Genomic DNA, 13,856 nt, shown 5'->3' with positions numbered 1-13,856 from the left:
TTACACACAAGTTCGAAATCTCCTCTCCTCAGATTAGTGTAGTAAACTATCGACCTGTCAACCAAAAAAATGGGACATTTTGTAAATAAATAAAAATGTATATATACTGAAAATGTTTTATATATGTTTATTTGAGTATTAGAGAATCTTTAATCACCCCCACATTGGCGTCACTATCATAACTACTCTTTTTTTTTCTTCTTCATATATATAATATTAAATTTCAGGTAGTTTGACATATTGACTAAATATTAATTAGGGATTCCAAGAGTCTTTTAACAGAATATTACGTCAACACCTTTTAAAAGGTGCTTATCTATATCCATTTCAAACTTGTCATTTTACTTTGAACCTTCTAATGACTTTTATAATAAACTTTATTGTTCAAATTTTGTGAACACAAATTAAGTAAAGGAGTTTCATTTAATAAATAACTTTAATTAAAGGATAATTAACAAGTAATTTGAATATTATACGAGAAATTCTTGAATCCGGCAAGTGGATCACGTTATTTGTTCGGTCACAAAGACAAACAAGGGGACCCTCTACATTGGAGTGGGACCAGCATGGGGCTACGTGGTGGAACCAAAATATGTGGTCACTCTCGTTTGTGTGTGTGTGTATTGGACGGGTGACGTTGTCCAACTATCTATTCCAAGAATTGTTCCAGCATTACACTACACATACTTTTATATAGTTGAAGTGGGGTCAGTACGGTGTGTGATTACCTAATTTTGGGTGTGATAACGTAATCCGTTTTTTAAAATTTAAAATTCAGGCCTTTAGACTTTCCTCTGTAGGTCACTTTCTCTCTCTAGAGAGAGAGAGAGAGAGAGAGAGAGAGAGAGAGAGGGCAATCAAGTGCAAAGATGTAGAAGTTTGAAATGTTGAAATATTCTTACGAGTCTCCTTATTCCATCACGTTGAGCATGGGATTGGGAGATATAGATGTATGAATGTATAAGATCCCTTTCTTTAATCTTGTTGGATGAAGATGGGGTACAACTACAAAAAAGAATCCACCCCCAAATCTTCTCAATTTTTTTCTTTAATTGGTCCCACACAATTATGGAATACCTAAACTCACTTAACATCCCAAACACCAAAAGGAAAATATATATTAAATACAATTTTATTTATTGATAGTATTATTATTTCCAAAAGGAAAGGCCAAAGAGCAAAGGGTGTCACCAAGTGTTAAATTTTCTGCCTTCTGTGCTTCCCTTTTTCCTGATAAAAGAGTATAAAGCGTGTGCATGGATGGACCAAGTGGTTGGCGTTACCGCTTTTCCCTTAAAACCCAAATGAAAATGAGAACATAAAAAGATATGTGAACACGGGTGTATATGTGACTAAGTTTTTTTCAAATATAAAATAAAATAAAATATATACAAACGATAATCTAACTTACAAGAAAATGAATTTCCGACCAATACCTTTTCTCATTAAACTGAACACCGTCTCTGGATGATACTAAATTACAAAGATATTTGTTTAATCTCATCACCAAAATAAATTTAGGGATAGGCCTAAAAAGAAAAAGCTCCAATATCTCTAAAAAAAATGGGAAAATGGACATCATCCACGTGTAAGATACTGACAATAAAAGAGGCGCGCCCTTTTTCAACAACCAACTCCTGTCAAAAGACTAGTGGGTGCCATTAACTATTTGGCAAATCAAGAAATTATATATAAAAAGGCCACAATGAGTGGGAGTGACTTTGGGGCCCCACCCACCATTGTCCATTTGTATGAAATCAAAACACTTTTTAAGTCTGAAAATGGAGAGTGTACAATTTGAACTTCCTCACCCTTCCCCCTCACCCTCACCTCACATCACACGTCTCTACAATTATCTATTAACTCTGTCCAAAAAAAGTCTTTCTACTATATCACCAAATACATTTATCATAAGGTAAACTTATCTTCGGCCAATTACAACATTTTTTCCACTTAAAGTTACCACAATTGGCCGAAAATAACAAAGTTATCGTGATTGGCCGAAAATAACAATTATTTTGCCATACCCGTTCCAAACAAGTGTTGCTCCCTCATAAGTGAGGAGATCATAAAGGTAAAGTGAGGCATATAAATGAGGCAACCCGAAAATTCACATCTTTTTTTGGACCCTGTTCATATTATATTCACATTCACCGGGCTAAGTAAATGAAACATGTAGTGACAAAATTTAAATAAAAAAATATTAGGAGGGTTACCCATTATATGTTCTAGAAATATACACATACACCCTCCACACATTCCATTCCATTGCCATATATATTATGTCAAAAGTTTTAATGCTCTTTCTGGAAATTTAAACCTCCAAAAAAGAAATAGGAAAACGGAAATCCACCGTTACAGCCCCTAAAGAAGGAAAGGTGGGTCTCGCTCTTCCTCCTCATCATCCTCCTCCTTCGCGCCCAACATTAATAATAATTTCTTTTCTTTTTTCGCCTTTTTTCCCTTACATTGCCCCAACCTATCCCCTCATCAAACCAATCAAATTTAATTAGACTTCACCATCGACCCTGTCAGATTATAGACACAAAGTGTACATAGCTGAATACACATTCATTAGGACAAATTTCCCCACTTGCTAAACTTTCTTCCAAAATTGCGGGTTCAATTCCACCTAGCCTCCCTCTGCTCCGTGCTTCTCCACGTGTCTTGTTCCCATTTCTTCTCAGGCTGCCAGAGGCTATGCAAACTTGTCACTTCCTCGGGCAAAAATCAGCCATTCCTTTCATATGTTCACAATCCCCATCCAAATATAATGCAGCTTCTTTTTCCACTTTTCATTTGTCAATTTATGGGGGTTGCAATGTTTTAACACAGGAACATCATTCTACTCACCAGCAGGTTGTTTCTTCTGTTCTGCCGGTTTCACCTGGACCACGGTAGGAATAGCATGTACATAAGGGAATCCCCCAGGTACAATCTGATGCGGACCAGAGGACTGTGCAGCAGCAAACTGAGCATGATGCATAAGAGTCTGTGAGGACAAGCCACTACCTTTCATGTTGTTAGCAGCTGCAGCTGCTGCCGCCTTTGCAGGATCAGTGGTGCTAGTATTAGAATGCGTAACGGGCGGGCAGAGTGACAGCATCCCACTCGAGGATGACCCTGATGAGCCCTGTGGCGGCTGCTGTTGCTCAGGCCGACGTCTTGGAATACTATGATAATACCCACTTGAAGGGGCGGTAGAGGTGGCATTATTTGAATGTGAAGCTTGTGCTTGGATGTAGGCATTAGAGAAGAACAAGTGCGCTTGCTGAATTGATTGCTTAGATAACTGCTGCTGATGTTGATGCTGCTGTTGTTGATGCTGATGCTGCTGCTGCTGGAGTTGATGCTGCTGCTGTTGCTGGAGTTGTTGCTGCTGCTGTGGCAATTGTGACTTAGTTCCAGTGCTTGAAGAGGTAATATGGGTGTTGCCTAGGATCGAAGGGACATTCCTCCCGCCAACAGGAGATGACTTCTGACTGGGCACTGATGGTGAGTTCTTGGCCTGCTGAGATGACAAAGAAGAAGCTTGGCCAGCTTTATTTCCTGTGGAAGTCGAAGTAGTTGTTCTTGGGCTTCCACCAGCACTCTTGGACATTGACGAAGTTGTGGGTGTTGGTGAACCAACCATTACTGGAGGAGATGGGGACTGATTGCTACTGGCAGGTTGTAACCCTTGAGATTGGGTTGAAGACTTTGTGTTGGCTGCAAAAGATATCTGTGTGTGGCTTTGCTGTGTACGAGCATGCTTCTGAGAAAGGTTTTTGAGGGATGATGAGGTTGACGAGGCCAAAGACGATGAAGGAACTTGGGAAGTGGTTGTCCTTGCAGAATTCTTCCACTGAGGAGATTGAGCTGGACTGCTGCTACTTTGGACAAGGTTTTGGGGGAATGAAGATAGAGCATTAGGAAACTTTGCAGCCATAGAAGAGGTGGAGGGAAGGTGATCAGAGTAGACGCTGCCATTACTAGTTGCTGGTGTCTTGCTTCGGCCTGCAGCAGAAAATTGCTGCTTATGAAGCTGAATCATCTGTTGCTGTTGCTGCTGCTGTTGCTGGTGATTCCGCATTTGCTGCTGCATTTGTTGCTGGAGTTGCTGCTGAGATGCGGGAGCATTTACAGAGCTGACAGCAGGTGGCAAAACAGAACTAGAAGTCCGGCCAGGAGTAGAGCTGAGGTTAAGAGTTCGCGTTGAGCTATCAATGACATTGTTGCTCGGTATTGTAGAACCAGATGTATCCGTCAAGTCTGTCCTGGAGAATGCAATGGAGTGCCCAAGAGTTGATGAAGCTTTTCCTCCCATGGCCTTTCTTTCTTCCTCCACATTAGGGGAATCACCTCCTCCCGTTTTCCCTTCTTCAGGAACACGATAACTCTTCTTATGCTGTACTGCTTGGACGGCCATAAAATGTTGATAATTCTGCCTTACCTCTGGAAAGCTCTGGAGAATTGCATGATTCTGAGCAAGCGATGTAAGGTCAATGCCAGTCGCAGCGGTAGCACCATTCATGGAAGCAAAAGACATAGCAAAAGCTTGAGATGCTTCAACCCCCGTCTTTGGGCCCTGCGGCTGTTGCTGCGGCTTCTTCTCAGTACCACTTGCACCTGTTGCACCACTAGCACTACCACTTGAAGGAGGTGTCATCAATGGAAAGTTCGGTGGGCGCATTGGCATTGCAAAATTCTGACCATAAATGTTCATATTCGAACGAGAGACTCGACTATCAGCAGTTGATGGGCTATCTTCGCCCCCCATTTCAGGCTCAAGTTGGCGAGCTTGGTGCGGAGGATGTGGGTTCTGCTGCTGTGGCCGTTGCTGCTGCTGCAGCTGTAGTGCTTGTGAAGATGGGTTTTTTGAGGTAGGAAAGCCTTGCAAGCTTCCACTGCCACCATTGACACCACTGGGATGTGGCCTCTGCTGCTGATTTTGCAAATGTTTTTGGGATGATGATGAGCCACTAGAAATGCTAGGGTTTTGATGACCTTGTTGACTTTGCTGTGACTGGGATGGTGGTGGTTGCTGCTGCTGCTGCTGCTGCTGAAGGTGAGAAGGATGGAGCATTTGGGAAGAATAGAAAGACCCATTAAAATAAGGCATTGGCTGAGCATGGGGTCCTCTATAAGCTGGCGGTGCACCTACATGAGTCGGCATTGTAAATGGATATGCATTATTCTGCAAAATTGCCAAATACTGAGGTTCGTTCCCTGCCATATTTGGGTAATTGAAGCTCATTGCTGGGGCTGGAGCAGCGGTTGCTGCAGCTGTCATTGGAGCAGAGTTAGATGTACTTGACAAAGCTGCAGCACCAGCATTAGGAGACTTCACAGATGCAGGTCGGACAGAAGCAGCAGCAGCTGCCTGTTGCTGGTTCAAAGGGAATATGAAAGCAGGACCATGCTGAAATTCAATGGTGAAAACTGCATTAATACTCGAATCCTCCCCAGCAATACAATTCAACAAATATCAAGAGAAGTGAAACATACCAAGATATTACTAGGTGCCCCTGGAGGCAGAGCTTGCTGGAGAACAATTTGCTTTCTCTGTGCATCCACAAGGTTTGCTGTTTGTGAACTTTTGTCCTTCGCAGATGGACCAGGAAACATAGCAAGCCCCTGTCCCTTGTCCTGCGCTGAATTCACCCCTCTACCTGGAATATTCCCATGCAATTCTGGAGGTAATACATTGGGATTGCAATGCTTTCCCCCATATAGAGATCCAGAACCAGCTGCTACTGGCCAAAAAGGATTCATCCTTGACATTTGCTGGTGATAGTATATATTCCTTGCAATGTAGCAATGGGTTTCACACCTCTTTGGCCGAGGTTGATTAAAAAGCAAATGTGGCGGCTGTACAAGTTCAGAAGTTCATTAGAAAAAGAAGACGACACAGCTCCAAAGAGTTCAAAAAAAGAGAAGAAAAAAAAAGTAAAAGAAAATAACCAAAAAATACATACTTGTATAGCAGCTGAAGAAACGGTGCTCCCATCCATGGATACAACTCCTTGTAAAGGTGCCATATACCTGCTGATGAGAACAGTCATTTCCCCAAGAGAAGTGTATATATAAAAACCACGGAAATACACAAATAAACCAACAAAGAGTAAGGAACACATAACAAAATAACGCAACCGTACCCCATTGGAGGAAGCCCGCCTGGCCAGGCAGCCACAGACATTGGCAAAGGTACAGAGCTCGATTGGACTGAAGAATAAGAAGACAAGATCTTTGAATAAGTAGCCCAAATGGGTCAGTCAAAGCTCCAAAAACCCAAAAGGGGGGAGAGAGAGACAGAGATAACGACAGAGAGAGAGAGAGAGAGAGAGAGAGAGAGAAATGAATGCACAAACTAAATTACCAGTTTTCTCAGTGTTTTGCTGCTGCTTAGCAACATTATGATGCAGCTTGTTTCCACTAAAACAAGCAGTGCCACTATCCCTATCAGTCTTCTCCAAATCAAGCTGGAGATCAATATTCCTTTCTTTACTACCAACAATAGGCTTCTTGAACTCAGCTTCTTCCACCGCAACTTTGCACTTCTCAGTTTCCACATTTGCATGCTCTTCCTTGCCAAATTTCACAACTTTGTCATCTTCTCTAGTCATAGGCTTTATCTCCTGCACCCAAACAGTGACCCACATTAATTAAACTTTCACACCAAACAAGACTAGGCAAATGGCAGGGGTGGCCCACTCACCGTTTCTGCATCTATGACCGTAGGCTTAGGATCTACAGAGATAAAATCAACTTCACCATCCCTATCTGGGGGAGCCTAAATGAATCAACCAAAAAATGCCCAGATTAAAAATTGCTCTTAAAGAACATTTAAAAAAAATAAAAATCGAAGATAAAATCCTGTTATGACCAGAAGATCCTCACCATCAGATCTATCTGGAATTTTTCTTCTCGCTGGTTCTCAATCTCAGAGACCGTTGTATTTCTGAATAAAACCCAAGAAACGAAAATTAGAAAAGAGAATTAAAAGGTTCTTTTGTTTCCAAAAAAGGGAATCAATCTTTGGTGCTCACGCTTTAGTCATTGTCATATCCTGACGATTATCATCCAGTCTGAGAGCAGGAGACTCCTTTTTGGGCGATTGAGGCTCCTCTTTGCTCACTTGAACATTTTGACCATCTGATTCATCATTTGCTGGCTTTGAATCTGAGGCAGCTTTGCTCTCCGGCATATCTGGCTCCGGCTGAGCTTCTGAGGATGCTGGAACAGCGTGAGAATTGGCCAAATTGTACGAAAATCCGCCATTTTCAGCTGCAGATCCTGGGTTTCTCTCCAATTTCGGAGACGAAGTCTCAACCTTTGCAGGCTGATCAGTCACCACTTTACTCGTAGTCGAAATGGCACTGTTTTGAATGGTGAAAATTGATGGGTTCTCATCGTCATACTTCACAGGTCGCGGTCTTTTCCTCTTGGGTGCTGTTGATTCGAATCAAAGAGACCAAATTTTCATCAGTCACCATAAAAACACAAAGACCCAGCTCTGTTTGCTCACCGAAAAACCAAGCTTTACAATCCCTTTAATCTCAGTCTCTCAGCAACCAAACGGAGCATTGGGGTACCGAGCAAGAAATGAATAAAACCGAGCTCTGAGAGAGCTTAAAATACCCACCAACAGCGGACAGGGAAGTGACAGAGGAGCTAGAATTCTGAGTAAAAGCCGACGGCAGCTGAGGCAACGCGCACGGCGAGTTCGAGATCGGCGACGAAACTCTCGATTTGGCATCGCTGGTGGACTTGTTGGCCTCTCTTGATTCAAACTTAATTGAATCGGTGACTACAATTTCCTGCTTCGTCGGTCCCTGTGGCTGCCTCTGCATGCCGTACAACACCTCGGCGATCTCTATTTCTATCTCGTCCTGATTAGACGACGTCGTCTTTGCCGAAGACGACATCTTCGGCGGCCTCAGCTTGGGTCCGTTGGGCTTCTGCAACAAAAAAAAGTCACTCAACGTTAGAAATGAAAAGTTAAAAAATAAACAGAGCATAGAAATAAATCGAACTGATGAAATTGAAGACCCACCAGCTTCTTCCGAACCGCCGAGGCGTGGGAAGAAGAAGGCGAAGACGGGGATGGAGCCGCCATCGACGATGTAGCGGGCCGAACCGGAGATGTTGAAGCTTGCCGGTGAATTTGGTCTCCTCCTACAACACCACAACTCGAAGGCCATTCATGAGACCTCTTCGTCGACGCTGAAAAACGACAAAAAAAATACACATCAGAATCCCAGAATCCATTAATTTCTGACGACTTGGAGCTTCTTTTTTTTCCATTAAATCACTTCATTTTTCGCTCTACCTGACCGTGCTTTTCTCGGTACGGACACACCAATCATCTCATCGGTGACCTTCAACGCCGGGTGCGGTCGAAAATGCTTGTTGTTACTACTGATATTATTCACCGGAGAGAAGCTTTTCCGGTGATTCAACAACGACGACGAAATAGATGTCGTTGATGATGGGTTGGGCGGAAGCATCCGAATCGACCCACCGCCTCCACCGCTCACACCAACGCCTCCACCGCCGTCGTCGTCCTCGTCTTCATCTTCGTCGTTCACACTCTCCTCCGAACTGTCATCGCCGCCATCTTCTCTATTGCTTCCGTGCATCAATCTCTCACCTCTTCGCCTCTTGCTCCGGCTCAACCGATCCCTATCGCGGTCTCGGTCCCGGTCTCGGTCTCTCTCTCGATCCCGATCTCGATCTCGATCCTTCTTCCGATCTCGGAGCCTCGACGTCTCTTGTAACTCCACCGGACCATCGTCCTCTGCAAAACCAAAAAAGGAAAAAAAGCCATTAAAACCAATGAAAAATCCAACAGCTGGGTATTGCAGAGAGGGCTTAGATCTGGTGAGGGTCTAACCTGGAGAGTCTCTGAGGCTGCTACTTCTATGTCTTCGCCTTGACAGCCCATTTGGGGCCGCCATAGCTGCTCTTCTCGCATCTCTATTTCTATCCATATCTAATATTATTATCTACCAGCAAATCAGCTAGAACCAGGAGACTAATCCCATCTCTCATCACCGGAAACCCATCACAATTCGCCGGATAATTTAGTCAAAGCCACCGGATTTGCATGCTCCGAGCTTCGAACCTTGCAAATGATCCCCCCACAAGCCTTTTCACACAGCCAAAGATCTCAGCTTTCGCTTATCTTCTTCACCTCTCACTCTCTTGAGCCCCCCCCTTTGCCCTTCTCTTTTTCTCTCTCTCTCTCTCTCTCTGCCTTCTCTCTATTTCCAACTCTGTCTTCTTTTTGTGCTCTCTATCAGTCTATCTCATCCTCTTTTGCGCTATTTCACTCCGAGCGAAGCCCACCCCAAAGTCTCGTAGACGGCCACGATTCACAGCTACAACACATCCTCCAATATGATCCGTCTATTTGACGACACATCCTGCGGTTGACATTCACGAAAACCTACATGGCAAAATCCCCGCCGTTCAAAGCCGTACCCCTACCTTTTGCTTCTGGTACCGCCACGTGTCATTGTTTTTATTTTTCTTCCTTCCCAAGCTTCCATGTTTACTCACTCACTACCGATTTGGTACTTTTATACTATAAAAATCATAAAACAAATAAAATAAATACCGATAATCAATGAATATCGATAAAAGATAATAATATTATTATTATTTCCTTTTATTATTTTATTCCTCTCATAAACAAGAACACTGTATCCCACGAATCCACGATCAAACTTAAATATTTTATAATAAAAAACAAAACAAAAAACCCTGAAATTGGCCCAAGCGACGTCGTTACCGGCTATTCCCGGTTGCAAAGACCTCGGTAAAAGCAACGTGACGATCACAAGGAATCTACATGACCGCAGATAATATCGTTCCAACCGGTCAAATTCATTATTTTGGTCCCACGTTTTTGTGTTTTCCTTTTTTTCTCCCTCCTTTAAACATTTCGTTTAATTAATTAATTACGGATTGATAGCAAAATTCTAAAAACAATTGCCATAAATTGACAGCGCGGGCCCCACCTTAATGGCACTAGATGGCCCCTGAACGCTCCGGATCTTCCCGTTACCAGTAACACGAACTTTATTCGCCGTCCGATTGCGTTCTGACGTGGCGATAAGTTAATAAATAAAGAAACCCCAAAAACCCAGATTCGTCCGAGCTGGCACCAAACTAAAAGGGCTCGTGCGTGTCGATCAGTGCGCCTCATCTGGACCGTAAGCTCATTTCCATCCAACGGCGGATAGAGGAGCAGGAGGGAGGGAAGGAAACTCGAGTCACGGTCACGGAACTTCCGAGAGATGTGTGGGTCCCACGTTAGCTGCCGATCTAGAAATTATTTTCTCGCGTTGGCCTATTGTCACGTTCGTGGGATATGGCAGCTTAGTGTGACGTGCACTGGGTCCAACTCTACGAATAAAATAATAAATAAAAAAATTTTGCGCGGTCAAAATTTACAGCGCAGTTAAAAAAAGGTTAATTTATTGAAAAGGTGGATATATTTCTTTTTTTAAAAAGCGCTTTCCGGCTCTCGCTCCACGCGCTTATGGCGGAGTTCACATTGAATTACCCAGATATATAAAAAGCTGGTCACTCGTGGCAGTGTCATTTTCTCTACGTGGCGCTCGGTTATTTGGACACGTAACCTGTGATTTGCTGATTCGTCGCCACGGATCTTGCTATTGGCTACTTTTCTACGCTCACTAGCTAGTAAATATCTTTTTGTTCGGAGGTGGCGTGATAACCTCACCCGACTGTGAGGTTCCAGCTGGAGCGGCTGTGTGCGAGGTCTTATGGCACAGCTGGGTGGGCTAATTAGTGCTCCATAAAAATAAAAAGGAAAGTATAATTTGGGGGACAAGTGTGGCCACGTCAGACTGGGCCCGCAGAAATGGTTGACCCACCACAATGGATCCCTTTCTCCAGCTTTTGTCGCTTTGCCAAGGGGAAGGGGGAAGGGGTTTTGGCTTTCAATTCCTTCCCTCGCTGTCGCGAAGTCTCGAAGAGGTGCCACGTTTCCGGGAGTGGTGCTACGTCATCTGCCTCCGTGGCTTTGTTTATGACCGTTTACGTGAAACCCTAGCCGTCAACAACACCACCCATACACACACACAAACATAATCACACAGCCATAAGTTGGGCTTATATAATTAGATTAGATTATATTATACTCACCACCACCAGTCACCACCCATTAATTGATAAATAATTAACTACTCTAAATGGATTTGATTGACGCATTATAATATAATACAGTCCCATTTGGTAACATAATTGAGTATGGTAATGTGACAACCAAAATTAGAATAATAAATAATTTATTGTTATATTGCATTGTTGCATAAGAATATTCATTGTCGATAAAGAGATACTCATCTTTTCTGCGAATCACAATTCGACACGTATGCAAAAATAATTCATAAAAAAATAAAATGAAAAACTTGTGCACACATGTTAGTAGAATGTATGAATTTCTACTTACATGATAAGAAACGAGGGAAATATTTTCTATCGCGTAATTGCAGTATAATGTTATTTCCAATTGGGGTGCATAAATGAAAAAGCAATCTGTTACTTGGGTAAGTTTATGAAATGTTCACTTTTTGTAACCCGAATATACCACAAAATTAGTCTATATTTGGTAGCAATGTCAAGTTGAAGATTCCGATTTTCAACCCTGATTCTTGATTGTTCTGTGTCGTTCAAATGTTGGTTATTTCGCACGTGTTTGTTTTTTCCAATATGATGAGGAAAATGACAAGGTATCTGCTACTTGGTTTATGTATGTACTTAAAGTATAGACTACGGATAAGGTTGCATGAAAATCAAATCTAAAACGCAATTTAATTAAAAGTGACTGCAGCAGGTACAATCTGAAACAAAAGGGTCAATTAGTCAATTGCAATACCATTCTCCCATATTTGGCAATCATGGTATGCGATTACCCTCTAGATTTTCTACATTTCTTCCTTTTCATGGAATTGTGTTGAAGGCCTTGTGATGTGACTGTGTCAGTTTTGGGTTGGTGGTCACCTGTTTACAATGAATTGGGGAGTAAATGTATAATGTTGCAGTGTCGCACAAGTCAATCTAGAATGCAGGTTTTATTCATCTCAATTTAACCTATTTGAGATTGATAAAAAAAAATTAGCCAATAAAGTTAAATGAAAGTGATATGAAATTAGTAAATATTAGGGGTGCGGTCTGGATTTGATCAGTTTTACTTTAAAATCACAACTGAATAAATTATAATATAACGGTTTGATTTTAACAAAAGTTATGAAGAAAACTAAACCAATTTAAGATAGTTTGATTTAGCAGGTTTGGGCTTAATCCCCATTCTCTTTCTTTTTGCATTTTTTTTCCAATATTGTTAGCCCAATTACAACCAAAAAATTCACAACTTGCTCCATACTTAAATCATTCACATATATTTATTACCTAATTACAGTATTACACAAGTAAAATATAATATAAATAATAAATATACACAGAAACGGTCTGGTTGTTTTAATAACATTTTCTAATTTTGTTATTGTACGAATCCTTCAAAAGCATTTTTACTTAAAATGTACAAGTGAGTGATGAGTTTACATAGTTTATAAACTCATCATGTCTAATGTTTATCATTTATGAATTGCGTGTATCAACTCAAGCATGACACGTTGAATAAACATGTCAAATTAGTGTTGAGTCATTTAACATTCTTAGGCAAAAATTAAAGTTAGAGCCAGAATGTACTTCACGTGTATTCAAACGGACAAGACATGATATGATACAAAATGTCACCGCTTCTCGATTGTCATTGTAATTATTGCATGTGAAACGTGAAATTACGCAATCGGTGGAGTGTCGATGAATGCCACATGGGCATTTTAAAAGATTGAGGTGGCGACCCAATGTAATAGTGTTAGATGAGTTTATCACAATGTAATGGATCTAGTTTTAACTGGTAATATGGCATCGTTCGGTGGGTGCCCATGTTGTTGCTTTGAGCAAAGTGGTTTTGGGGATGAGATGCTAGTGAAATTGGAAATTTAGTTAAGTACTTGCTTAGTAATATTTGCTCACATTTAAATTGTGCTAGTTTTATTCTTACATTTAATCCTTTTTTGGGAAAACGGTAAATCTCTAATTTACATTTAATCCATTTCATGCAGTAGGAACCCTAAAATGCAATGTTATTCTGGTTCTTGTTCTTTCCTAGTTCAGTTTAAGAAATTTTAAAAAAAGATTCTAGTTCTTTCTTGTTGAATGCAGCACATTAGTTAAATAATATTTGATAAAAAATATATATAGTTACCTAGTAAATAAAAATGTGAGAGGCATTTTTTATTATTAGAAATATTTGCGAACAGTGACAGCTAAGAAGTAATATTATATAGCACTTTGTTTATTTTGTTGTGTACTGCATATTACAAAATTCAGGTAAGAATGAAGAAAATAATAATCATAATATATGAAAGCAAACTTAGGGTATGGTGCTCATACAAACAACTTTCAGTGTGAACAAGCCATGTGGACCACAACCCCTAATGTTGTAGCCTATGAGTTAGAGTCCAATAGTTGAAAAATAAAAAATAAAAAAATAAAAAAATAAAAAAAAGAGAAGAGCAAGCTTTTGTGGTTAGTTATTTTTTGACGGTGCGATGTTTAAAAGAAAAAAAATGCATGACGAAGTGGGACAAAGCGTGTAGCATCAATACAGTGACTTTTTAAATCGGGTTTTGTTTATTTATAATAATCCAATCTAAACCCTTGTCTTCTAATCTCAAGATCCAAGCTTATGTAATTAATTGTGGACAAAAAAGTGATTAGCATAGTTAATTTTCTGTTAATAGATTGTTAAGGGTTATTTAGTATTGAGTCATGTG

The 13,856-nt window shown here is 41.0% G+C and overlaps 1 protein-coding gene across 2 annotated transcripts; it reads right to left on the bottom strand.

Annotated features, from left to right (window-relative positions):
* Positions 1-2,187: 2,187 nt before the first annotated feature.
* Positions 2,188-9,284, bottom strand: TIC (time for coffee). 2 transcript variants are annotated; one of them, XM_016792108.2, is made up of 12 exons: positions 8,876-9,284; positions 8,312-8,779; positions 8,036-8,205; positions 7,625-7,940; positions 7,029-7,431; positions 6,880-6,940; positions 6,698-6,772; positions 6,359-6,617; positions 6,138-6,204; positions 5,958-6,024; positions 5,488-5,850; positions 2,188-5,401 (listed from the first exon to the last, which is right to left on the bottom strand). In XM_016792108.2, exons 1-12 carry the CDS (start codon positions 8,970-8,972, stop codon positions 2,846-2,848), a joined length of 4,902 nt encoding a protein of 1,633 aa, XP_016647594.2. In that variant the 5' UTR covers positions 8,973-9,284; the 3' UTR covers positions 2,188-2,845. The 2 variants fall into 2 exon arrangements, with proteins under 2 accessions (XP_016647594.2, XP_088901506.1); XM_089045380.1 differs by having other exon boundaries at positions 5,958-6,027; positions 8,876-9,283.
* Positions 9,285-13,856: the final 4,572 nt, after the last annotated feature.

This window comes from Prunus mume, linkage group LG2 (genome assembly GCF_029339155.1).
Source record: "Prunus mume cultivar Tortuosa linkage group LG2, ASM2933915v1, whole genome shotgun sequence".
Classification (NCBI taxonomy): domain Eukaryota; kingdom Viridiplantae; phylum Streptophyta; class Magnoliopsida; order Rosales; family Rosaceae; genus Prunus; species Prunus mume.
Note: the sequence above shows the minus strand (reverse complement) of the source record. Positions and strands in the feature narration are given on the sequence as shown.

Excerpts from the sequence above, each read along its gene's own strand:
- TIC (XM_089045380.1), bottom strand. The coding sequence starts at position 8,972 with ATGGATAGAAATAGAGATGCGAGAAGAGCAGCTATGGCGGCCCCAAAT. Across the intron at positions 6,941-7,028 it reads GATATGACAATGACTAAAGC|AAATACAACGGTCTCTGAGA; the intron begins GTGAGCACCAAA and ends GGTTTTATTCAG. Across the intron at positions 6,618-6,697 it reads CGGTCATAGATGCAGAAACG|GAGATAAAGCCTATGACTAG; the intron begins GTGAGTGGGCCA and ends GTTTGGGTGCAG.